At 38.4% G+C, this 26,112-nt stretch overlaps 2 protein-coding genes across 8 annotated transcripts in view; one reads left to right on the top strand and one right to left on the bottom strand.

The window, feature by feature from the left end:
• Nucleotides 1–1,388: 1,388 nt before the first annotated feature.
• On the bottom strand, nt 1,389–25,267 carry TRAPPC11 (trafficking protein particle complex subunit 11). The gene is made up of 29 exons (XM_068681309.1): nt 24,918–25,267; nt 24,663–24,832; nt 24,201–24,271; nt 22,846–22,960; nt 20,701–20,800; nt 20,301–20,374; nt 19,995–20,091; nt 19,077–19,210; nt 18,594–18,741; nt 17,938–18,031; nt 16,503–16,582; nt 16,339–16,417; nt 16,184–16,238; nt 14,373–14,518; nt 13,496–13,557; nt 13,259–13,391; nt 12,454–12,584; nt 11,778–11,933; nt 11,097–11,284; nt 10,368–10,516; nt 8,690–8,811; nt 8,107–8,226; nt 7,658–7,723; nt 7,420–7,576; nt 5,752–5,860; nt 4,977–5,068; nt 3,954–4,087; nt 3,418–3,585; nt 1,389–2,363 (listed from the first exon to the last, which is right to left on the bottom strand). The coding sequence occupies exons 1-29, from the start codon at nt 25,119–25,121 to the stop codon at nt 2,319–2,321; spliced, it is 3,399 nt and encodes a 1,132-aa protein (XP_068537410.1). The 5' UTR covers nt 25,122–25,267; the 3' UTR covers nt 1,389–2,318.
• A 105-nt stretch (nt 25,268–25,372) lies between these two features.
• RWDD4 (RWD domain containing 4) overlaps nt 25,373–26,112 on the top strand; it is a 43,643-nt gene continuing 42,903 nt past the window's right edge. For 4 of the 7 annotated variants that reach the window (XM_068681317.1, XM_068681315.1, XM_068681316.1 and 1 more), the window contains exons 1-2: nt 25,374–25,489; nt 25,676–25,756. In XM_068681317.1, the coding sequence (XP_068537418.1) occupies nt 25,466–25,489; nt 25,676–25,756 (105 nt within the window). In that variant the 5' untranslated portion in view covers nt 25,374–25,465. Of the gene's footprint in view, nt 25,490–25,675; nt 25,757–26,112 lie in introns of all 7 variants that reach the window. The other 3 variants (XM_068681312.1, XM_068681311.1, XM_068681313.1) reach the window with 1 other exon arrangement.

Here is a 26,112-nt window from a genome sequence, read left to right as displayed (position 1 = left end):
TAGGCCGGATCTGAGGTGATGGGACATTTTCTTCCCCTCTCCTGCACTTGGTAGCATACCAGGGGAGGAAATAATGTTGCTAGTGCTAAGTTTCCAGTTCAGAAGCAGTCTGAACATGTTGATCTCAGTTTCTTTTTTTTCCCCTGTAAGTTATTTTTAAACCGTTCTATAAGTAGCTTCTCTTTTCTTTGATGCTTAATTAGTTCCAATTAAAATAGACTACATTTAAGTAGTATACCTTTAAGTTTAAATAGTGCTCATCAAAATACAGTAAGCAATGAAAAACTGCACTTATAACTTAAGTAAATGCACCCTTTTCATCTCCTCAAGACTTCCAAAGGGATTTGTGTTACGAATCGCAAACATTCCCCCTCAGCATTAGTCCTATGAGTCAGTAAGATAGTCATCATTAATCACTTCTCAAGCATTTTTAGCAAGGTGGTTCCTGCTTACTGCATGTTTTCATTCACATCAGTCATTTACATAGCATAAAAGGCGTGCCTAGTACTTTACAGACAACTAAGAAAAGTCTTTGCTTTGTAGTGTTCACAGCCACAGTAAGATCACAACAAAAACCAAGAAGATTATCTTCGCAGATGGAAAAAGAATAGGAATTACAATTATAGCAGAGTATTAGTTTTTCCTCCATGGGGTAAGATAAGTTTGCATTTCTGTGTTATTTTTATACAGCTCCTATTTTTACTACTCATGATTTAAAATAAAAATCTATTTATGCCATTCACTCAAGACTTCAGTATCACTGTAACCATGAAAGCATTTAAGCCCTCCCCTTTCTCGAAGGAATGCACATTACCATTTTGCTGGTAGGCTGTTTCAGGAGGGGGGAAAGAAGGCACCCTAGTTCTCCACTAAGTTCTCCACTGTGCACTTCCATCACTTGCATCAACATGTCTTCTGTGAAGCAGCAGCAAAGATTGCAGCAACTCTAGCACCTAATTGGTTACCTGAAACCAAGAAAACACTTCTGGAAATGAAATACTTTTTCCATTCTTGTATTTTAAATAGAGATAAGATACTTATTCCAAGACTGCCACCTCAGCAAAGACTAAGGAAGGTTTTGCATGTTCTTCCTACCATAGTTTGTCAGTCATCTTCTTTTCCTTCTCTACACTAACGCTTAACCACCTCATAATACAGCTCCATCTGTACTCTACAGAAAAGCTATTTATGCTCATGCATATTTTCTCAGGACTGCCCGTGAGCCTGCAGTCCTTTCACTGTGTGCCCTGTGTCCACGCTTCTCCAATGCTTTTGTCTGAGTATCAGAGCTGTTATTTTAGACTTCAGTGCCATAAAGGTATGTCGGCGCACAAGACAGATCAAAGTTATGACAACAGCTGTGAAAACAAAGGACACTGTTTCAGAAGTACTCTGTAACAAGCTGTTTATTAGAACTTCACTTTGACAATAAATAAGGTATTTTCCAAGCAATCAAAATGTAATTATTCTGAAAGTTAAACAACTGAAGTTTTCTGTTTATTTTTAAATATATACATGATTTACTCTATTTTAAACACTAGTTCATCTGCAGCTGTACAACAGTAGGATTTTTATTTTTATTTTTTTTTAAATTCACGCACCAGGAGACTATCAAACCACGTCTTTAATCTGGAAGCTGTGTGGGTAAAAATAATCCAAAGCCACATCAAGTCGAGGTTGGATAGTCCACCTGTTATGAACGAATCTCTGTTCATTAGACTAGCTGTTGCTGAGTTCAAATTCAGATGTATGGCTTGCCCAGAAGAAACAGCGCCTTTTAGATTTATGGTTTTAAATGACCAGTAAGCCACTTGATTCCAACAGTACGAGTTAATCATTTGAAGTTTGCTATGCTACTGCATAACCTGTGTTCTGTCCTCAACAGAAGTGGCACAGAACACATTTCTGTAAAGAATAATCATTTTCAGTGTTGTAAATCTCAGTAAAAAGTGCAAACTTAGCACTTAGCTTACTGTTAATTAAGAAAATGTATTTTGGTTTTGGTCAAGTAAATCTGCATTTCTCCACTTAAACATTCAAGACATTTAATATGCTTATAAAATAATACCTTTAAGAGTTTGACGTACAGTTAACTTCAAAAGAATGTTACTGTTAAATAAAGCACCAAGTTTTCTCTATGTTTCTTCCTTAAAGACAGTCTATGAAAGACTAGGTTTTTTTAAACATTAGTTCTGTTAAGAGGTGTAATTTAAAAATAAAATTCTTATGGTTTGATCAAAGCCATGTTTCCAAAGCAAGTTTTACATATTCTGTGCAGCTTCTCCTTTCCTTTAAGTGCAGAGGTACGAGTCTCGAAGTTACGCAGCTGCAATTGAGTTGTCATCTGCTTGACGACCCTGAGGCTTTAAGAAAATAAAGATAGAGACTTTTACACTATGCAAAAGACTAAGGCTGTCATGAAACTCACTTTTCAATACATCAAGGGACTCCAATCTCCACTTCTAATGGTTTCCAGTAGTAGTGGTACAAACTGGAAGGATACCCAACTGAAATGAGTTTGGCCTAGTGAGTACCTAGTAAAGGGCTCAGCTCCTTATAGATGTCCTGTTAAATATCAACAGCATCTCCATACACATTTGAGCAACTCAGCACAAGGCCTGGCTGATCAGAGTTCTGAGTGTTATTGCAGTATAAAAAAGTTGTTAAACAATGCACAAAACAGGAATGGGACTGAAAGCTGCTTCTAAGAATTTTGAACAGAATCGCTAGAGATGGGAGAGAGCAAGGAAGAAGTTTTAAAGAAAAAACATCCTCCTTACAGAAAGGTTCTTTGAGGTCCTGAAAATTTTAAGGCAAAAAAGCAAAGTATTCTGAATCCTGAGAGGTTCAACAGAAGCACTGAGAACACTATGCTTTTGAGGAAAAAAGCCTTTTGTATTGACTTATGAGGACATCTTGACAACCAAACTAGAAGAGCCACTGATTGACAGCATACATAAAAACTAAGTTCTGCCCATCTCTTCGGGCTGAAATAAAACTGGAAGAATGCCAGGCCTGTGTCCTGGAAGCAGGATCACATACGTCTGAACAAGTCCAATTCAAGTCATATAAACAAACTCTTCAGCTTCCTTGCTTGCTCAGAGTCTGACTAAGAGGCGAATACAATATTCTGGAGACAGAAGCAGTAGAACAATAAAGCACTGTTTTGGGCAACTGGATTTAAATTATTATAAAAAAATTAAAAAGGCACAAGATCTATTTATTGTGATATGATTGAACTGTCTTCAGATCCACACTCCTTAAAAAAATCTAGACAGAGTGATTTGCAGAGAACATGTTTTTAGAAGTTATTTAGGGAGTTGTGGGATATTACAGTGTTTCTGAACCTAAACTCAAGAGATGTTACTCAACCCCTATGACTTCAGCCGTTAAACACAAGACACTTCTCAGTCTTACCTTTACAAAAATGTGTGTAGGTATGAATCTTCTGAGCAGCTGATTAGTGAAGTTTGGGAATCGCAGCAGGTTAACATGAAGAGATGGTAACTGTTGATACCCAGCCATCAGAGGATAGAAGTTGTATAACACCTCCTGCTGTGTGCCTGGAAGGATTCTTAATCGGATCTTAGAAAGGAAAGTAAAAAAAAAGCCACAGTCACAGACAAGTTCTGTGACCAACTGCAGATTCCTATTTACTTTCTATTTATATTCTTCCTACTTTCAGAAGTTGGAAATAATGCAACTACATTTTCTCTACTGGTTAAAACTATTAATTTATACTGAAAGATCGTGTTACCTACAAACAACATGACACACAGCTCCTAGGCAGGCTTTCATCTGACCCTTCTTTAAAAGGAATCTGCATATACGTGTCCTTCCAGACAGAATTTACCACACATTTGCAAGCAGTGAGCTTGTCATCACTGCAAGTCTAATCAACACATTCTTCCCTACCAGAGAAGCCAGGATTAGAAAATGTGACATTTAAGTACCTGTTTAAGGCCGGAGAACATGAAGGCATCACTTGGTTCCACTGACACCTCCACATCTTGGACTAAATTGGTCTTATTTTGCAAGTGATATCTGACAGGGAGGGATTCTCGGACTCGACCAAATGAGGGTAGATCTTTGGAAACAAAGTAAGCCACCTCAAATAAATTGTGTTTTAAAGTTCCATAAATAAAACCCAAGTCCAACAAAGAGCACTAAAAAGTTTCAAGAAAAAACAACTAAGTATTTAACATATTTCTGATTAGATTAAAAAAGACTAAGCAACAGAACATAACTTCATTAAAGTTTTACAGTTGTTTTCCCTCCCTCTCCAGTTTTTCACTCATTCAATACCTAGTTACAAAACCCCTTGACTGTTCACAGTATGCAGAAAGCTAACTAAGAAATCACTTTGTTGCTGGGTATTTTCAGCTTGCCAGCATTTTCAGATATTGTGAGGAAGCTCCTCCAAAATGTAACAGGAAAGGATGATGGAAGAATCTCAGTACAAGTGAAAACAAACTGAAGAAAGCATAGGAATTGTGTGTTCACAGTGTGCTCCGCACTCCTACTCTGGTCTCGTGCAGGTGAAGTGCTAGGAGAGAAACAGTTCACCTGCCCGCAAGCAGCTCCAGATCTCCAGGCTGTTTCTTTCCTGGGATGTGGCCAGAGCGTGGGTGGATGGAACAATTCTTGCCATAGGCATCTAGAGAAACCTACTGGGAAGGCTGTGTCAGTAGAGGTAACTGTGGTCTGCACGCTGCTGCGTAACACAACTGTTGCTCTTAAGAACACATTCACGTACCTACCTTCCAATTCTTTCTAGATCAGGGGAGTGGGAAGAGGGGCAAGGCAGTTTAAGTGATAATGCAGTTTCTTTCACTACCTCCATAACATTCAGCACTAATTTCCTGTCTCTTGCGACAGTAAATGTAAGCTCCAGATGCTATAAAACTTATCAGCTATTTACTTTGGAAGATTTAAAAATTCTAGGCAGCACATATGCATTGCCAAACTAACATTACCTGTGTTAACATGGAGGGGAATGGTCTCTACAACCACATGAGGCAGAGTGATGACTGTACTAACAACAGGCACGCTTTCCACAGGTGAGCTTCTGCAGAAAAATATCACAGACACACAACACATTGAGAGCTGCACAGCACCAAGTGAGCATGCCAGAAGAACATCACTTATACGTGACTAAAATAAGATTACAGTCATTTCAGTGGTGGGAAAAAATTCCATTATGTTTTTTGTTTGAAGTGAGCACAAAAAGTGTCATAGCATGGAGATAAACTAGCAATAGGCACATAAGAACACTGGACAGTTCTACGTCAAAATAAAAATAATTAAACAAAGACAGATATACCTGAGCATGTATTTTTAAAAACTGAATGAATACATAAACCCATAGTCTAGGGTGATAAAACCATTTGGTTTTCCCCATTTTTGTTTGTTTGTTTGTTTTTGCTATCCAAAACTATTCCTTTGACTTGGCTTCAAATGAAATGTTTCATGGTTGGAGGAAACAGAAGTAGTTAGAAGAACAGCTTTGAAATTGACTGAAGATATTACAAAAAAAATGAAGCTTCATGGAATGTTAAGACCATAGCCACATAACACTTACTAAGTAAAATAAGTATTTGCTCAAAAGTCTAACCAAATAATTACTAAGATCCAAAGTCTAGACAGTCCCTGTTACTGGAAAACCCAACACCAAAGAAGTCAAAAAATAACCATCAGCCCAAAAACAAACCAGCTTATTTCCTCTCCCCCTTCAGGCCAAGAGCTGCCTACCTCTTCCATGAAATGACGTAACATCCAGTTGCCACTCCACTAGCATTAGTGACTGGAGGACATCGAAGGCAAAAGCACTCACTGGCACTCTCACCTGTCTGTAAAACAACTATCAGCAAAATTTTGTTTAAAATCAAAGCATAATCATTACTGCAGAAGCCACCAAGTCTAAAAAGCCAATATTACACAGACACAATTGTTCCAACAGAAAGGCGTTGAAGTACTTTGCAAACTATTTCTACATAGTACAAGAATTCAATACAGACTGTGCAATATCCCAGTACTTGAAAGTACAGCTTACTTTCTGAACAGCACTGTCAGGATCTTTCGTGTCAATAAATTTGCAATGGCTTGTTCTATAGAGTTTGTATGCAAAAAAAAAAAAAAAAAAAAGGCTAAATAACACCAAATCAAGTTCTATACTTCTTTTCCACAGAAGATTCCAAGACATCAGCATGTTTTAAAGTTAAAATAAAATAAAAATTAAAGCCACCACCATGGACATTCCTCCTTTCCCACCCAAGTGGATGAGAGATGGGGAAGAGGGGGAACACAAGAAAGATCTACCATCTTTGAATTCTCACTTTTTATTTAAAGTTATTTCAGGTTTTTAAAAAAGCTAGTACTTTTTTGATTAAAGAGGGATTTTTGAAGACAACAGCACTAAGAAAAATATTGCTCAGTCATTCAAAATTAAAGTATCTCTAAGTCTTACAAGGAAAAAAAATAACAAATAAAACAGGCAGCTGAATAGCTTATATTTGAAGTGGTTTATATCTCCTGGCTGTTAGCTCTTTAGAAATAGTAACTGGAAGTCAAGGAGCACAAGGTGCCAGAGCTAAAAAGAACTCTCGTACTTTGACTAAAGAACCTGGGAAATCATTGCTTTCTAGAACTATAGGCTTGCAAGCCCTTGAACACATCGGTGGGCAGCTGCCCCACAGTCAGGGAAGCATCCAGGCTGCCTTCTTTATATTCCAAGTTTGAACAGAACACTTGCTTTCTGTCTCTTAACTCGGCAAATGCAAAGACAACATTTTGTTGAAAGGTTTTGAATCAGATCTACTGTGAAGTACTCCATTTGACTTCAGAGTTGACAAACTGAACTCAAAGTTTGAAACTTGTAAGATATACATATATTTTACATAAGTAATAACCTATTAAGCTGTGTTAATGTTTTAAGAAACTCGTTTGCTTTTAATTGCTCTTTTTAGCCTACTCTAACTTCACATCTTCCAGTTTCATGAATGTACAGTCATGGACACAGACCACTTTAGCCTTTGGATGTTCCTTCTGTAAAGTGATAACTTGTTTGCAACCCACAAAAATGTACATAGTTCATAAATACTGGAAATATTGAGTAACTTTTCACACGGATACCTAAGAAGCTAAAGACCAGAAGTACTCTCAGCTGCTTTCCCTTACATCTGTTACATTTAGCATTTTGGTTACCACCTATATCAGTCAAGTCTATTTGTTTGATCTAGCGACGCAAAACTATGTTTGTAGCCTGTTGTTCTAAACTCTGTTCTGGCAAGCAAATAAGGCGTTAAGCAGCTTGCTTCTACAGTTTGATGAGTAAATACCATTTAAAATGTCAACTGCTTTTACTCCCAAACTACACAAAAAGTATCCTCACAATAGAAAGCATAATGTAAGAAAACTCACCGTTCTCCACATAAGATTCCAGCTGATCTACTGGAGTCATGGAAGCTGACAGCTGTAGCTGGCTGGTTACAATAGTGAGGGGCCAAGGAGAGGCACTCAGGATGTCTGTCATCAGTAAAAACGGTATATCTACGAAGACTCTGTCCAAGTGCTCCAGCTGTCGAGACAGAGACAAAAATCTGACTATTTCTAACTAAGCAGGGTAAGATTATTGAAAGTAACTTTTCATAACACATACCTTTGTGGAGACAAATTTCACAGCAACATCAAAAGGAAACACTGTTTCTATAGTTACAGTTTCATCCTGTATAGGTAATGAAAGGGGTGGGTGGAAAAGAGGATAAAATTATATTCAGTTTCAGACCTGGCTACTGATGTCAAAGGTTGCTAACATAACATTACTTTTAGTCATCATTTTAATTCTTCAAGTCATCATTTTAATTCTTCCAAGGGCAGAATATATCTGTGTTTTTTTTTTTTTTAAAGAATAAATATTGAAAAACTTTCTTCCAATTATACTTATGAAGCTGCTCTCCTTAAATTAGACTACTATACTGCTGATTTTGCATTTTTTTTCTACCTACTAGAAATGCTTTTAAGAGACTTAGAATTACATTAATGAAACGCAAGAAATATTTTCAATCTAAAGGCTGCACCTCCAGCAATTGGTGCATCTCATTATCTTACCCGGTGGCACTTGCAGAGAATTTCTTTCCCCTCAACAGTAGTGTTGATTAAGTAAGAAACATAGACCAGAAACATCCTTGCGCCAACAGTTCCACAACGAATGTATATTGGTTTTTCTATCTGCAAGATAAAGGAAACGATATGTATCAAGATACACCTAGAATATATTAATGAGGTCTAGGAGTGGCCAAAATCTTTTAGATAATCATCCTACTTGGACCAAGAAAGCAATAGTAGAATGCTTTATTTTATTTTGATATTATTTTGACCATAAACAATCTCCTGAACTGCATGATCTTAACCAAATAGCACGTGATTTTAATCAGAGTAGCACAGCCTCCTTATTTTGTGCCTTCTCTCAGCTGTATCATCAATACCAGAACGTGTCCTATTCCCTTGGCCAAAAAGGGAATCTAGCTGAAGGAATGCTAAACTTCAAGTAAACATTAGGCAAACTATACACCAAGCATTTAATTTAACAGTTCAGATACTGGAAATTAAATATAGGCCCTATTCTGAGAGCCTTGTTAGTTGATCCCCATTTTCTTGACTGTGATATAGAAAGAAGGCTGTAAGCTATTACCTTTTCCCCTGGTTGCAAGTCCCCTATGGGGATATCAGGAAGCAGTGCAGGAAAGGAGTCATCACACGTGTCTGTTCCATGAAGAGTCACCTGAGTTTTCTGTGTCAGGTTGGCATCTTGCCCTGGGATTAAAGACAGTCTTTGTATCCACATAGGCTTACACTACCAAAGCATATAAGCAATAACTAAAAATAATAAAATATTCATCTCAGAAAGCTATACAATAGGAATTGACATTGTCATTTGGTTGAGAGATGCTTTCAAAAGTGTAAGCAAGAAAACAGATTGAAAAGCACCTTAAGTTTTCTGAACTGTAGGGTTCACGTGCTGCAGTTTTTTCACTTTATCTATTTAGGCCACAAGAATCTCAAAAAAAAAAAAAAAATCTGAAGTCCTACCTAGATATTCCCTACCATAAAAAAAAACAAACACAGTATTGCTACACAATTCAAGTTTTTCTTGGTATTCTATGTGAAATAAAATGCAATTTTTACACTTCTCTAATTATGTTCTCAAAAGCACAGCTTAATGATTTTAAATCCTTTAAAAATTGTTCTTCCAATTTTCCAATCTTTGTGTTGAAAGCAGGTGGGAAAAAAAAAGGGGGGGGGGAAGATGTTAAATGATGCTATTCTACAGTCAGGGGTTGACTAGAATAATGACATTACTGCAATTCCATGGAATAGTTTCCAAAGGAAAACAAGTCACATCTCGCCAAAAAGTTGCAACCATGGAAAATGTATCATCTTTGCTATAAATGAAGTGTCAAATTTCAATTGTTTTTACTGTAAAATCAGCAAGCCCAGAACGACCTTGTATATCAAGTGTTAGGATTCATGATCAAGGGGGAGAGGGAAAAACAAAAACAAAACAAAAAAACAAACAAACAAACCAAGACCAACTATTCCATACTACTTTAGGAGCTAAGCCCAAACATCCAAATGAAGTTTAACGAACACTCGAACGACTTGAAATAGCTATACAACTGTATAAGAAACATGGTTCTATTTCAGAGGGAACGGCAAACGTTGTATCCTATATGCTAGTTGCTTAAAAAATACTTTTGCCTTTTAGGGTAACTGCTCAAATATTATAGTCAGCATGCCTATTTGTACTTCACATATGAAAATTGCTAGTAATAGCTACATACAGTTAGCTAGAACATAAACAATATATTTTTTTGTTTCCTTTGTTATAGTGTTTCTTTTCAAAGGAAACTGTTTCCACTGTTTCCTTTTCAAAGGAACATTCTCTGTTCTCCACTGCTCTCCAAATTTAAAGTGGGAAAAATAGGGGTGAAGAGGGAGAAAACCCATGTAAGATTATCCTTAGAACATGTTTATCAAGATCTGACTGATGCTCACAGTAAGAAAAGTAAGTAGGTATATATTTTGGGAGAAGTTTAGATAATGTGCAAATTAAATAAAAGGTTAAGAAAGAATACAAAAGCTTCCAAGTTTTCTTTCACACTTGTAAACATAAATGCTACTGACAAACAGTGGTTAAAATGACAATAACTAAACGAGACTTAATTTATCTTCTGATTGCTACTATCCCATTATTCCCAGCCTTAGTTTCTCTCAACTACTGCAGCACAGCCATTTACTATAGTTGTCATTGCATCAAAAACAAAGTCAATTAGGATACTGCTGGATTAAAAGAAAATAGCCCCAAATACCTGGCTTTAAACCTGCTGTAAGCTTAACATCTTTGGCCACTGTCTCCTCATGTGACTGGATTGTCACAATCAAACAATACATTTCATTAGTCAGGGCAGGAGGTTCATGACGGAGCTGAACAGAAATGTTTGGCACTCTAGAAATAATCCTTTAAGAAAAAAGACTCAGTTATTTTATGTTTCTTAATTAATGAGTTTAAATCTCCTTTAAACCGGACTTCGCTTACTGTTCAAAGAGTTCTGACAACAGGTGGGCCGTTCAGCCAGGAGAGGTTACATTCTTGAAAAGCAGCACGATGGCAACAACTCCAAAAATACTGATTGGAAACCCACCAGTAAACATTAACAGTTCAGATTTTCTGCCAGTAAAGAAAAAAGTGCCCCCACCAGCAGCAATCAGATGTAATTCTTTTGAATAGGTCTAGATAGTGTTAACCTACTTATTAATGATTATTTTCCAACACATTTTCTTGGAGGGGGCGGGGTGGGGTGAGCAGGGAGACATGACTTTAACGGAAGAACACTAATACCTCCTAGCTTGCACAAAAATCTGGGAAAACTCTAACACAGTTAAGCAAAGGGAAAAGTTAAAGCTTATTTGGCATGTTTAGAGAACGGTGCAAGGATTTTCTGTACTTCTAGCTATCTGGAAGCTCAGAAGTCACAAAGAATCAAGACAGGTAACGTTAGGACTCAATGCATCATATACACTTTCAAGTTTTTACTTACATAGTGCTTGCCTGAATAGCCAAGCTATCCCAATGAACTTCATTATCTGGAAGCTTAGGTCTTCGCCTGAAGGAACGTGAGGCCTGCAACGCTTCCTGAGTGGAAGCAGCATCTCCACCTCCTCCACGCCAGTTCAGAATCACACAACGGCCAGATTCACTTCCCAGGACCAAATCCACAGATGTGATCTGACGAAAAAAATTTAAACACATACTGAGAACTTCCCATCTTGTGTCCTCAGATCACTCACAGTAAGAGCATAGCTTTCCAACATAAGCATCTTTATTGTGCCTGTATATCACCCAAAACCCTCTGGCAGCTTCACAGACTGAAGTCGCAACAACTCGCCACCACAGAATTTCATTTAAAATTGCACTGGAAAAAGGATCCAAGCTCAAGAGCATGCAATGCAGTATTTTCTAGTTTTCTACTCTTCCATAGTGTTACACCATTTTTAAAAATGTATTACACATTTAAAAAAATCAAAGTAATGCAAGTTTTTGTGATAATTCTGGGCTTTGTTATTTTCAATGAAATTTTATGCTCGTTTTTGACATTCAGTTTCAAAAGTTCAAACATCTGGAACCACACTGTCATAACTGGTGCCAGATTAGAGATAGCTTTGTAGTTTCAAGTTCTTCAGAAACGTCAGTAAGAAAGGAGTGAAATAAACTGACAAACCTCAATCTTCTTTCCTACATCTTCAGTTTTTGCAACAAATTTGAAAGTGAACTTTCTTGTTTTACCAGGGACTAAGCACATTGTTCCTTGTGATGACTGTTCTAGAATATCACTTTGTTGATAGGCTTCTTCTACCACACAGTATTGGTTGTAATCCTACAGTGGAAGAGTAGGGAAAAACATTGGTAATTTCAGACTTGAGACATCTGTAGAGAGCAATTCTAGTATAACAAATGTTAAGGCTCTGTGCTACTGGATCAAACTACATTGGTTCTTAATGCTTTTCACAGTAATGAAGCTAGACTTAGCAGCTACATTACAATGAAATTTTTTCATAAAAATATCCATTGTATTCACTAACATAACTTTGTGCAATAGCATCCGGAGAAATAAGACATTAAAGTTGCATAAGGATCATTTCAGCGTACAGTATCTTTGTTCTTCTGTGAAGATCTGACTAATCAAACTGGATTTGGGAAGTTATTATAATATCAATACAGTTGTCAAAAGGGATAGATAATTCAAAAGAAAAAACAGAACACCTTTCCAACTGAACTGTTCACATAGTTTTTGGAAAAGAACTTTTGAACTATTATTTTTTGTTTGGAAAGGCTAATAGATACTATTCTACTCTTATTATAAGCTTGTCACTAGGTCAGAAATAGAATGTGGTTACCTGATTATTGAAACTGATGCACAGCTTAGAAAACCTGATAGGATGAGGACAATCAGCTCTCAAATATATATCAAATTGCACAGGAACATCAACATGAAAACTTGGAGAAAGAAATTTTGCTTTGCACTGCACTACAATTTAAAAAAAAGAAAGTTAAATTACAATACTATATTCCGGAAGCATTCATCTCTAATAAGAATTATAAAAAAAGAATCGTTCTGCGTATACACACAAACACAAGTTAAAGAGTACGTGGGACTCATTTGGCCACTGGCACTGTCACAGAAAGCTACTTTTCAGCATTTTGATTGAAACCTTTGCAAAGAGGATGAGAGGCAGGCATTCAGCAGAAGAAAAAAACCGGGACACATAACTACACTTCTGTAAGTAATGCTCACTCATGTCCCCTTCCCAAAGGAGGGACTCCTTTGCATGCTCTGCCTTTTTTCCCTCAGTTCTATTTCAAAGCACACCAGAGCAGAAGTTTGTCAAAAAAAAGTTTACTATTTCTACTATTTTAAAAGGCACAGTTGGTCTCAGTAGAAGTGTTTTTGTTTTTTTCTCAGACGTAATGCTCAAATGATTCTTTTCCGGTAATCCACATTGGGTATGAGAGATCACTGGCTTCTCCCATGATTTCTTAGCAACTTAGATGAAGAACAGACCTGTGCTGACATGAGAGTTTGTGTTGCTGGCTTTAATATATTCTACATTATATAATGTATATTTTCTCCTAATAATTTATTTCAAAGATGCACTGAAATTTTTGGTTTTGTGTAAGATTGCTTGAGACTTTACTACTTACCAAATGGTATAAAATCTTGGACTTCTATTGTAAATACATTGCTACCTGCTAAGGAAACACGGTCAGCCCACAATTTTTGTGAAGCTTTCACAGCAGTAGCATCACAATCAGGCTCAGGATCGGGGCTCTCATTCTGTATCCAGATAGAAGATTAACAACAAAAATAAGAAATAGGATACCAAACACCAACTCCTACTGGAGAATATTTAAAAGGGTAATAGGAGTTTTACCACTTACCATTAGAACTTTTATCAGATTTTTTTCTATTCGAGATTTCTGATCATCTTTAAGAGTAGATGCTAGCAAACAGAAAAAAAAGGATTACAACACAGCAACAAATCATTCTACTATGTCTTTTAAACTTAAAAATAAACCTTTCCTTTAGCTTGCATCTTTGAAAAGGCATTCTGAAGAAAACACCTGATTTAACATCCCTCTGCCAATGATAAAGTACTTCAATTTTCAGAAGTTCCTAAGTGTTCCCTCTTTCACTGGAACCAAGTAAAATATTTGTTTGGATAAGCATTTCATAATTTATCAGAGGAAAATCCTACGAGAATGATGTCCCTAGCTTCTTGTTATTGCTTTTTAGAAACAGAAGAAAGAACAAAAAAAGTCTGGAACATGCAAAGAGGCAAACTTGGCTAAGATTAGAAACAGCAGCTCAAAAATGGCGAAAAGAAAAAAGGACCAATTAAAATAAGGAGTTCTCTCTTGAAAATGAAAGGTAGTTTTGTCTCATTGACTATTCCTTAACATAAAGCAGGATAGCCTGGCTAGCTAACAGAAGATGAGAAACCATTTCTACCACACCTACCCTGAAAGAGGTATTATTTAGCGAATTAGGGCACATAAGGATTATTTCTGCAACTTCAAGTAACAACCATTACATAAACCAGAGTATTTGCATTACTAATGTGCAGCTACCTTAAGTCACATTTTGTCTTTAAAAGATACTACTACATGCGTATTTCATCAGCAGAGTTCTGGTAAGAAGTTTGAGCTAAGCATATTTGCTATTATAAAGCCTAGGAAAATGATGTCACACTTTCAAATATATGTAGTTTAATTTTTTCTACATAGGTTAACCGAGTACGTTTCCTGAAAAGAATACCTCTACCCAGTAGCTCTAAAGAGTATGTAATATAATCCTTTATCTGGGCCATCAGATATGAACACTTGAGAGCCGTCGTCAATATGGAAGTGAGAAGAGTCCACCATCCTTCACTTCGATATTCACACATAACATAATCCAACAGCCTGTGAAGTATGAAAATTGAGAGGAAAAACTAGTTACACACCCCAGTATTTTAAGAAGTTCACATTTTTTTTTTGGTATTGTTAACACAAAGATTCATCTCAACTAAACCAAACAGTAGATTAAAACCAAGTCGACTGCTTGTATACATGCACACTATATTGGAATCACCAAGAAATTATTGTAAAGAAACATTTATTCCATTAATTTGCTATTTCAGGCTAGAGAAACGTTCACGAGGCAACAGGGAAACTCACCTGTCTTTACATAGAGAAGTAAAACAACTGGACATAAAAGTCTTAGTCCAGCATTGAATTAGAAATACACTTTAGTGCTGAATATGCTGCAAACTTCGAGGAAAAAACTAGAAACCCACAAAAAAAGTCCCTTTCCAAAGTGAAGAATCTTAAGCATCTTAGGAAAAATAATGTTTTTTATGCTTTATCTCCTACCTCCTTTTCCCTTCAAGGGTTTCCAAGATCTACAGCCAACATATGCAACCACCTATATCAGGCAAACCTAGGCATGTTATTGTGGTATTAACACTGAGCAATTTTCACTTAGTAGTAACAATGCAGAGATTTTTTTCTTTTAAAGGCAAAAACTGCTGTCTATCTAAATATAAACAAGAAGTGCTTGTTTAAACTCATGCTTGATCATATAAAAATTAAGCTTGATACAAATCGATCTCCTTATTCTAAGATATTTTCTTCTCCTTGTAGCTTCCAGTCAGATAACAGTAAATCTCTCTTCCAGCTCAAACATGCTGCCTTTAGAACACGTGATCATGAAAACATCCTGCTTAATTAGGTTTCCATACTTCATGTATTAGGTTTCCATACTTCATGCACACTGGAACAGGCTCCCCAGGGAAGTGGTCACTGCACCAAGCCTGTCTGAATTTAAGAAGAGATTGGACTGTGCACTTAGTCACATGGTCTGAACTTTTGGGTAGACCTGTGCGGTGTCAAGAGTTGGACTTGATGATCCTTAAGGGTCCCTTCCAACTCAGGATATTCTATGATTCTATGATTCTATGTTTTAAGCAGAATGTTTTCATTAACATGACCTTGACTCTGTTTCCCCTTAAAAATACAAAGCTGAAAAACTAAACACGGGACACCTTCAGAGAAGGCAGTAGCTGTACCTCAGGGCTAAACTTTCACAGCTCTATAGCCATTAGTCATAGAAAACTGTATCAACAGAAGTAATTCCTTTTGCTAATTCTCTTGCAACATAAATAAAAATTAATTCAGCTTTTTTTTTTTTTTTTTTTTTTTTTTTTTAAAGTTTTTAACTTCCAAGTCTTTAATTCAATGTAATTATATTCTTACTGCAGTAACAGGGAAGTTTCAGAAATAAATTCTGGGGAAGAGAACACTCCATCAGCGAGATAAAAATAAATAATAGTAAAGATCTGCCCAATAAGGTAATTTCCCACCATGACTTACATTGTAAAGTCTTCTTACTCTAATAACTGACTCATCATATCTGCTTTGCTTTCTTTAATAGAAATTGAATTGATACACTCCAGAGCTTGCACTTTGATTAAATCCAGGTACTAGGAGCATCTTAGATAAGCTTCCAACAGTATTCCATATCAGCAAGACACGTGGTCTCAGTGAGAACAGTAGGGTGTAAAGGAAACAATCAGGGATGGCACTCACTTCAAAGCTTTGGCGTAATCCTTCGCAAAGTAATATTCTTCACCCATTTGAACCACTGTTTTAACAAAACAAATGAACAAGAAAGATGTATCAGATCAATACTGAAAGTGTTCGCAAAGTTAATTTTAAAGACACATCTCATCATCCATACTCACTCAGATGGCTTTTCATTCTTGGACATTTGTATTTCTTGAACTGCGCAACAGCATTACTCAACAAAGTAATTATTAGCTCCTAACAGATAAAAACAGTAAGGATGTCACTATATATGTAACATTAGGGCAATGTCAGAAAAGTTTTTTTGTAGAAAAATACTTACTGAGTGAAGAACATTCTTCTCTTTCAACTGAAGGGACAAAATCCCCATCTTCTCCTTTTCAGGATCAGAAAGATCAAAGCCTGCATAAGACAGTGAAAAATCCATGACATTGGAATTTTGTCCAGGCCCAAAGGGAACTAATTCTGTGGTGAAACACTGTAACACAAGCTCCAACTCAAGCACACTCAAATTCTTAAACATTCTGTTTCCTAGGAGATGGATACAACCCTTCAAGAACTCATCTGTCTGTTCTGGAAGACAAACTCTGGAACAAATATTTTGCTTTTTTGTTTAGAAGAAGTGATTTGAAGCTACTCAGAAACAACAAAACACAGTAAGTCGACCAAATCTTTAGACTGAATCCGTTATCATTTAAAGCACATAAGACAAATTTGTAGCCTCTTTCCTGTATTATCCTGAGTAAGGACACAAACTTATGTTTCACTAGCAGTAGAGAACACCAACATACGACAAACTGCATATATCTTTAAAAGACTATGATCTCTCGTCTGAACATGGCGTCATAAACATCATGACAGGTAAAGTTTCACCTCTTTTTAAACTGTTCAACCTTGGCAGTAGATTCTAACTTATTTTAAAACCGTAACACTTGGAGATGAAACAGATCAAACTCGCGTATTTACAGCAGATGAAAGGAAATCTTTAGAAGAGGACAGAGAAAGTTACAATGCTCTAAGGATATGCAGAGAATAAAAAATGGGAGACCACATGGAGAGGGAAAGGGAAGAAAGTACAAAAAAAGGCAGTCATCCACAAATATCTCAGATCTCTATGCATATCCATATATATATTCTACAGCTCAGAGCTGTGGATTCAAAGTTCAAATTCCTGATAAAACATCATCTTTAACAGGAAAAACACAAAACTCCCTTCTTAGATTAAAATCTAGTCATGGAAACCTCTCAAACCATTTCAAAAGTTTCGAAAAGTTTTCTCAGAAAAATATCATGAGTTCCCATCTGTAACTGACAAGTATGGACGGAAGGATGAATTTATAGCAATTGCATTCAGGAGGCACTGTTACTTTTTCTGTATCCAATTCTCCAACCTCTCTTCCCAGGAATGCATTCACTGCAGTAAAGAACTACTGCAGCCCATTGATCACAGGTAGCTCAGGCAGAAATAGAAACGAAGCAGCAGCAGAGCTTCAGTATGGCCCAGGCACTTTGCTGAAGACCCAATTCTGCATAAGCTGGATATTCCTTTTTCTATTTGTTACAAGGACCAAACACACTTCCTGAACTTCCAGCTGACACCTGTTCAAATCCTGTCACCAACTAACACAGTAAGGTCTCAGCCCTGTATCTGGCTCTGGAAGACAGATTATACGCTTGTGCCTATGAAGTCAGCTGGCAGGGTCCGCGACTAAAAAATTTTTGTCTAAGCTCCACAAATACAAGACACAGAAACATACTTAATGTTCCCTGCCGCCATGGTCTTTGCCCATAGAAGTCAAGCACTCCGGTCTGGGTTTCCAGGGGATCCGGATTGGGATATACCACAGATGACTGTAAATTCAGCAAATATGGTCATAAAAAAGAGTTTATGTTTTATTTTAAACCATTAAGTGGTCTGATGCTCCAATATGCATGCACTCCAAAGAATGAATTTGCTTTAAATTTATAGCCTTTCAGGCCACCTGTATAAAAATAGTACAGTGCAAGTATAGAGAAACATAATGGAAAAATAAAACAGTATGTTTTCAGGTACCCAGAGGCATAGAAAGTGTGCTATTTTAAGTATTTTAAAAACATGTCAGAATTATTTGTATTAAAAAATGTTTGTTCAGGGTTATCTTTTCAATATAAAGTATTACTTTGATTACTTTCAATATAAAGCATTACTTTGATTTCAATATAAATTATTACTTTATATTGTAATTGCATTTAATATGTATTTGAAATTACATTTAATATTTAATTATTAGCAAGCATCAAAAGACACATACTCTTTCCTTATTAATTATTTTTAAACATGTATTAGGGATTTTTACACTACAATTTGAGAATGAAACATCAGCTAATTCACTACCTGCTAACCTGCAAAGCATTTTTTCCCCTCCCAACTTACATCATGGTTACAAAGCATACTTGCTAGTTGTTTCCGCTCCTGTGCATAGTAGGCTGCTTGCTGGTAATAGAAACCTGGATTCTGAGTTTGAATTGCTGTCAAACCCAGCTTAATCGCTTCATCAAACAAGTCACCAAAAGCCTGAAACCTACAAAAAAAAAAAAAGATTTTTTTCCTGTAATTAAGATTAGATATAGAACAGCAATATGAACTGAAAGGGGCATTTCAGCTAAAAGTTCTGATTATTCTTCAGAGAAAATACTTTTGCATTTAAGTTCAATAGCTGCATTTCTGTCGTACCCTGTTCTTTCCCAGGGAAAAGGTAACAATAATCAATTCAAAACAGAATGACAGCATGCAGCTTTTAAGACCAAGTGCATCTTTTTCTTAGAGAGCTCAAAATTTATCTTACTCAAAGAAAATAGGGAGCTTCATAAAGCTGTATGGGAGGTAAAACAGAAACAATACTAAGCAAAAACATACTGTTTAGACATCCAGGCAGCATGTTCGAAAGCCAGTTCTGCACTTCCTATTTTTTTCTTGCATAAGTCTATATGTTTCCTGAACTGAGCAATTGCATCCAGTGGAGTATTGTGTTGAAAACAGAGGCGACAGATCTAGAATTAATCAAAAATAAATAAATAAAAGAAAACCCTCACTTAACTTTACGCACTTCTTAAAAGCTCAAATAGCATAGAAAACAGAAAAAAGGTGTAAAATGTTAACGCACTACCCCTGAAACCATGTGGTCCTTCATTTCATCTTATGTTATTTTACTTCTTCTCTCCCTCAAATAATTAATGAACAAGCATTAACTCCCAGCCAACTTCAGTTTGGAGCTGGAGAGCCACTAGAAAGACCATTAACTTTGAAGCCTGCAGTCACTTCAAGAAGGACAATGGAATTTGATGAAGTCCAACTCTGGGATTATTTTAAATGGTACAACAGTGTTGTCTCACCTGAAATCCCCCAGAACACCACAGAAGTATGGCCTGATTTTTAAAGAATTACTTTCCTCCTCCAAACAAGCAGTAATTAAACTATTGTGACATACATTTATGACAAAAATATTTGAGGAACAAGCAATCTTTCTTTTCACTCCCCCCTGCACAGAGTAAAAGTTAAGTGTTTAGCCCTCAGGATGACTGCATCTCAAATTAACTCTAAATCTTCAAGATACTCCTGAACTTCAGCTAAGGAATTTTGTGTGGAATTCAGAAGTCTTTTCAAGTCGGCGTCTAAGTTGTCCCCCATTGATGGCTGTACTAATCTATTTCCTTGAAAGCAAGGTAAAACTGAACATTTAAAACCTTCACACGTTAAATATGCATCAACTAATACATTTATTTACTTGTTTTGTTTTAAGTATATGCTGTCAAAAATAAGGAGCATGCTTGTTACCTTGTAGTTTATAAATCCTGCCATTGTCTTGATTTCCAGCATGTTTGTTTCATGAGCCCTCAATTCATGTACAAGATTATACGCAGTTCTGTAGTTTCTAGGTATAAACATTTTGAGTTAATACATACAAGATAAAATTTAAGAACAGAATTACTGACAGCAGAAAACTGTCTTCTAACTAGTGTACTTCCCAATTAAGAACACACCCCTTCCACATTTAAATGATTTTGCTTTCAGGAAAATATAATATTCTATGGCTTAGCAATAAATTGGGGTCAGGATAATGGAAGTTTACACAAGTCTTACTTGAGAGCGTTCTGCGTGTCCTGTTTCAGCTCACTGAAGAATGCTATTTTGAACTGGTGTCTAACAAACAAAAGCTGGAAAACAAAATCAGTACACATCATTCACAAACATCTGAACATGCCTGTGACCTATAAAGCAGAGACAGGTGATGATTTCAGAGGTTTACAGAACAGACTGACTATGCCACTGTTCTCTCTGACACCATGACACAGCAGTGATCTTTGACAGACTGAATCTATTCCAAGCCTTTCACCCTATGACAAGATGGCAATAAGATTATAAAATAAGACACACACATATATATATAAATAGAATAAATTTAAGCAACAAATAATCCTTATTTTCATGTTTCAACATGAACTGTAACTTGCAAAGTATTTCAAAAATGAAGCAACACTACCTGATGAGTAGTTTTATTCAAAAATTCCTTGTGAGATTTGACTCTTCGTATTTCTGTGTAATAGTACGTCTGTGCGTGCTCATAGAATGCATTTTCCAACCTGCAACAAAGTTTAACCAAGTTTGTCTCAAACAATGAATCTGAATAACTTCAGAGTAAGTCAATTTTAATGATGTTTATTTTAAGGTTGGCAAAAATAGCTTGAAATATTCCTGAAGTCTTCTGTAAGCTACTACACATGGTAAGAGCAAGCAGATTAAAACTCTTCACACAAAGCCTGATGTAGGGGTAGCACGAAGTGGGTTCAAGAGCATTAAGCATTGATTTCTCGTACAAACTAATATTTAACTTAAAGTCCAAGGATAAGCTGTCAGGATTTTGCAAGGAAATAAAAAACGGAGGTGTCTCAGTCAAAGCAAGCAAACCTTGCAGAGGCTCCTGGGTCAAAACAGGTCAAAATCTTATTTGCCAGGACTAGGCTGGGGAGGGAGGAGTAGAAAGGAAACAGTTGTAATAAGATGCAAGATTACAAGAGCACAGACTAGGTTTCATCATTGCCCAAATAATATCTACCTGGGTTATAGAAGTGACAGTCAAATGTGTGTTTACAAGATAAATAGCCCAATGGCAAGTCACAGGAGGAGAAAGAAAGAGGCCCAAAGCACTGAGTGCAGCATGAGGCGGCGGAGGATCTAAATATATGCTGCACAATCAAGTTATAAAACCAATTAGAGGAGGAAAAGGCCAGAGAACAGGAGAGAAATGCATTCAGTAGCACAGATACACACAAAATAAAGGGTGAAGTACTAGTTCTGTGATTTGGCCAACAAGGGATGACTACAGACTGACTGAGAGATCACAACTTGAGTTTTATTTGCCTCGCAACAGAGAGAACAGGGATAAAAACAAAGGAACAGAGCATTGAACAGCAGTTGTTAACTATGAGCTCAGACAGAGAAGGAAAACGTGACACGTTTAATGTCCCTAGCATACTTATTTTAGCACTATATTGTAACTACCTAGAGAAGCCAGTCCACTGGGGGCAGGAGTGCTTAAAAAAATAAATTGATTTTACTATGACATCTCAATTTAAAATGTCAAGACTAATATCAGAAATTCTGTACTTGAATATATGCTCAAACTTTTTTTTTTTTAAATGTGCACGAACAGCTGTAAATCCCTAATGATGCAGCCTTATCTTCATGAAGTTGGAGATAGTCACAAACCTCATGGCACAATGTAACTACATGCGATCTGCAAAAGCTTATAGTAATTAACGTGCAGTAAACACTCTTCAGCACTGAGCATAAGATGAAGAACTGGAAGTTAACAATTGGTTCATTTTGATGAATTCCAGTAGCTGTTTATGAGCAGCTTGGACACACTAACAGCACTGGTTTTATTTTAAAAAATTTACTGTTTATATGTAAATACAAGAGTAACACAAGGAAGAATTAGGCTCTCAGACCATGATCCCCTTCTCCCCATATTCAGTATGCTTGGAAAAATCAAAATTTGTTTCAGTAGCCATGATTTACCTTAGTTTGAGCCTGTCTTTTTAGATCTGCACAAGACAGTCTCCCTCTACTGTTTCTTGAAAAGCCTTACTAATTTATTTGAAGCTGTACTCCCTGTTACATATTAAAACAGAAAGAATGTAAAAAAAAAAAAGTGACAAGGACAGTATTTGCCTCCAGATAAACGCCACTTAGCAGAAATAGGAAGACATATTTCTACAGCCAGGAAGTAGAAGTAAAAAAATAAGCAAAGACTTGCTCATACAGAGTTGCACCTAACAAAACTTGCAGGGCAAAATTTAGAATCAGCACTGACAAAATCACTGCAGAGGTAGAAAAGCCCACTTTGCCCTTATCCGACTTGAGGAGGGGAACATCTTGGGATACCTAACAATGTGTCTTCGAAAGCCCACATAGCAACACCTCTGTCATTGTAACCCAACCTCACATAGAAAGGGCAGATGTAGGATTGCATCTGGTCACAGAATAACCTGAAGAATTTCAGTCAACAGATGAAACATTCACTGTTGATCCACAGTGAGAGTGCCAGACAGTGCGATTTGATAGGTTGAGATGACAGATATCTCCATCGGTACACAGAGCAAAACAGTGTTTTATGGTCACTTACCTTATAATATAACCAACAAGATGATCCGTGTGTGGAAGCACAAAGAGAGATTTTCCAGAAAGGTCACAAGCGTTACATAAAGCTGCTGCCCTCTCCGACGCAATAACATCTTCCCCTAGCGAAGGCAAGAAAAGCACAAGTAAGCGCTATGTGGTGCTGCAACATCAAGCTAACTCACACAGTTTGACCAGTACAAGGTACGGACAAACTTAATACAAATAAAATTGAGACCACACTCCTTTTTCTTTCTGGATACTGCACACTTCATCCAGCAGAACACACAGCAGAAAATAGGAGTGGTTTACCTACTAGCAACGCGTTCACATAACTTTTTTCTTTAAATTTCTGATTTCACACAGAATTAAATATCCCCCCATCTTGAAAAATAACACAGCATTCTGAAAAAAACTATATACATCCAAGATGCAGAAAATAATAATAAAAAAATGGTTTGCCAGTCACTGGAAAGTATGCACCTAGAGCTGAAGCAGTGTTCTAGAAAAACATAAGGTTAAAACAGATCATATTTCACAGCTCCACTTGAGTCATGTTTTTCCTTCACATTTCCCACTTTGGATCTTGCCACTAAAACATTTCTTCTTTCCTTTATAAAGAGCATTTGCTCTCCTTCAAAACGAAAGCAGAGTAGGAGCCATCTGAGAAACAATGACTTCCCCACTGTGTTTAAAAGTTGGCCTAAGAAAGGTTCATTCAAGGTGTGACCCCCACAAAGTTCACTTCTTCACAAAAGTTCATGCTCAGAGAGGGGAAAAAAATGGCAAGCCTCACAAATGGTCCAAGAGAAGATCAAAAAACTTACCTGAAGATATAAATATTGTCTATCTCCACCGAAAAACAGCACTCAAAGAATACTCAACAAAATGCCAGGCACAAAAGCACTTCCCAGGGCTAACTGAGATGGCACGCCTGAAAATTACAAGCTGTCCTTCCTTAAGCTTCAATCTTTTATTTATTAAAATAGAATTAAGCTAAAAGGCTTTTGCAAGTACAAATAGCCTTCCCTTTAAGTTCTCATTGCTTTTACAGTTTTTCTTCATCTTGAGTAAGTTTTAGAATATAACTTACAAAAGGCATGTCATGGGTATTACACTAAGGTACCATTTGTGATGCACAGTGTCAAAAAAGGACTGGACCTGTAAGTAAGTAGTTAGGGCTAAGTTTCAGATGTTTAGGGTCAACTGCCCTTAGCACTCCATTTGTGCAGCTACAATGCACTTTATATACGTAGATGACATTGTATTAAGAGCTGCAGACAATGAGACAAACAATAATCAGCTCAATCAGGTTTTCTGAAAAATGAGATCATCACAACTGCACACAAAGCTCTCTAGTACCTGGAGGTAGCGGTGTCTTTTTCTGAATCAAAACCACGGCGACTTTTGTATTTCTTCCCTGCAAACTTTGCCTGGAATAAAAGTAACATGACACAGTGTAATGATTTAATCAGAAGAAAATGGCACTTCAGTCTAGATGGAAGTGATGAAAGTATAAGAAAAAAAAAAACAAACAACAAAATGCTGTATCATCCATGGAATGCCGCGCTCTCTTTTTTAAAACGGGACTGAAGTGCATTGAGTTTAGCAACGCTTTGAGTGTTTTTTATTTAAATGACTTTTCCAAATAAAGCATTCAAAAAAGCTCCTCTACTGTCAGCTGTACGTTAAAAAGCAAAATTCAAGTTCCCCTTTTGTTTGTGCCTGAGATGCACGTTTACTTGTAAAGTAAGTCAGAAATGACTCTACAACTGACATTTGCCCATCAGCTTGGAGCTAAGAAAGCAAAGGGCGCACGGCTACCTGACGATCTCCACCCGAGTGGCACACTCCGACTGCTTCTCCTTCCACTGCGGCTCGTCCCAGTCCAGCTCGTAGAACACCACCACCAGCGCGGGGACCAGGTTGAGGTGCTTGTTCATCCAGCCGGTCTTCAGGATGCCTTTGGGAATGTACCACTCGTAGGAGGTCCTCTGGAAGCACCGAGGCGGTCAGAGCGAGTTCCCCCAGCACCTCGCAGCCCCCCCCCAGCCCGGGCTGCCCCAGGCCCCGTCCCACCTTGGTGCGGCACTTGGGGTACTCGTGGTCGCCGGGCAGCACCTTGAAGGAGATGGGCACGCGGTCGGCGCGGCGGTTGGCGCAGAAGGCGTCCCAGACGGCGCGGTGCACGGCGTTGTACACCACGTCCAGGCCCGTCAGCGTCACGAAGGCCATGGGGCGGCAGCACAGCTCCACCGGGAAGTCCCACTGGCTGCCGGCCATCCTGCGGGGGTGGCGGCGGCCCCTCACGGCCCCTCACAGCGCGGCCCACTCAGCCCCTCACGGCCCCGCTCCCCCCTCCCCGCCCGCCTGAGGCGCGGCGCCGGCAGCGGCCCGGGATGAGCGGGAGCCGCCCCGGGGCAAGGGTGCCGGCCCTCCCTCTGACAGGCAGCGGGAGGAGCCAATCGGCGGCCACGCTGCTGCCCGGCGGGCCAATCAGAGTCCTTCCAGCTCGTCCCGCCCCTCGTGTCAGGGGGGCGGGCGGCGCGTGCGCGGCAGCCCGGCTGAGGCGGGGGCGGGTGGGTGGGAGGGAGGAGGAGGGGGGGGGAGCGCGCGTGGCGCGCGCCATGGCGGCCAACGAGGACCAGGAGGTGAGGGGATGGGGGGGGGGGGGGGGGCTGTGTGGCCCCGGCCGCCATCTTAGGGCTGGGGCACCCCCGGCCCCGCGGTCACCCTGAGGCGGGTGTGGGGAGGAGGAGGAGGAGGAAGAGGAGGAAGAGGAGGAAGGGGCTTTGGGGTGTGCTGGTGGGTAACGCCGTGCTCTGCCCGCCCCGCAGATGGAGCTGGAGGCGCTGCGCTCCATCTATGAAGGCGACGGCTGCTTCAGGGAGCTCAGCCCCGTGTCCTTCCAGTACCGGGTAAGGCGGCGCGAGGTTCGTCCAGTTCGTCCCCGGGCCCCAAAAATCGGACCCTGTGTGTGGGAGCGCTGTCCTGACAGGCTCCGAGCCCTGAGTGCTTCCCCTGGGTGAGGAGCCTCCTCCCAGCAGCCTGCCTGCGCCGCCCCTCTCGCAGCTGCTGGCAGTTTTCTTTAAAAAAAAAAAGGGGCTAGATACCAAAATAGACACTTGAAAATAATTGCACTTCATTTCGAGGAAATGTAGAATGAGCTGTAAGGAAAAGCCCTGGCATTGTGTTGATCGGGTATTCTGTTGATCAAATGTTTACTCCTGGGTGCCCCTGGAGTTCAAAACTCTAGTCCGTATAAATTGCCCTA

Source organism: Anas acuta, chromosome 4 (assembly GCF_963932015.1).
Source record: "Anas acuta chromosome 4, bAnaAcu1.1, whole genome shotgun sequence".
NCBI classification, from domain to species: domain Eukaryota; kingdom Metazoa; phylum Chordata; class Aves; order Anseriformes; family Anatidae; genus Anas; species Anas acuta.
The sequence above is the reverse complement of the archived record's forward strand: the minus strand, read 5'-3'. Positions and strand labels throughout refer to the sequence as shown.

Bases quoted from the DNA above. Each gene is read 5' to 3' on its own strand.
- TRAPPC11 (XM_068681309.1), bottom strand. From the start codon at position 25,121: ATGGCCGGCAGCCAGTGGGACTTCCCGGTGGAGCTGTGCTGCCGCCCC. The intron at 22,961-24,200 runs GTACTAGAGAGC...TGCCTTCGCTAG, and splicing joins AAAGACACCGCTACCTCCAG to GGGAAGATGTTATTGCGTCG. The intron at 8,812-10,367 runs GTATTTGGGGCT...CTTTAATCCCAG, and splicing joins TACAGCAGGTTTAAAGCCAG to GGCAAGATGCCAACCTGACA.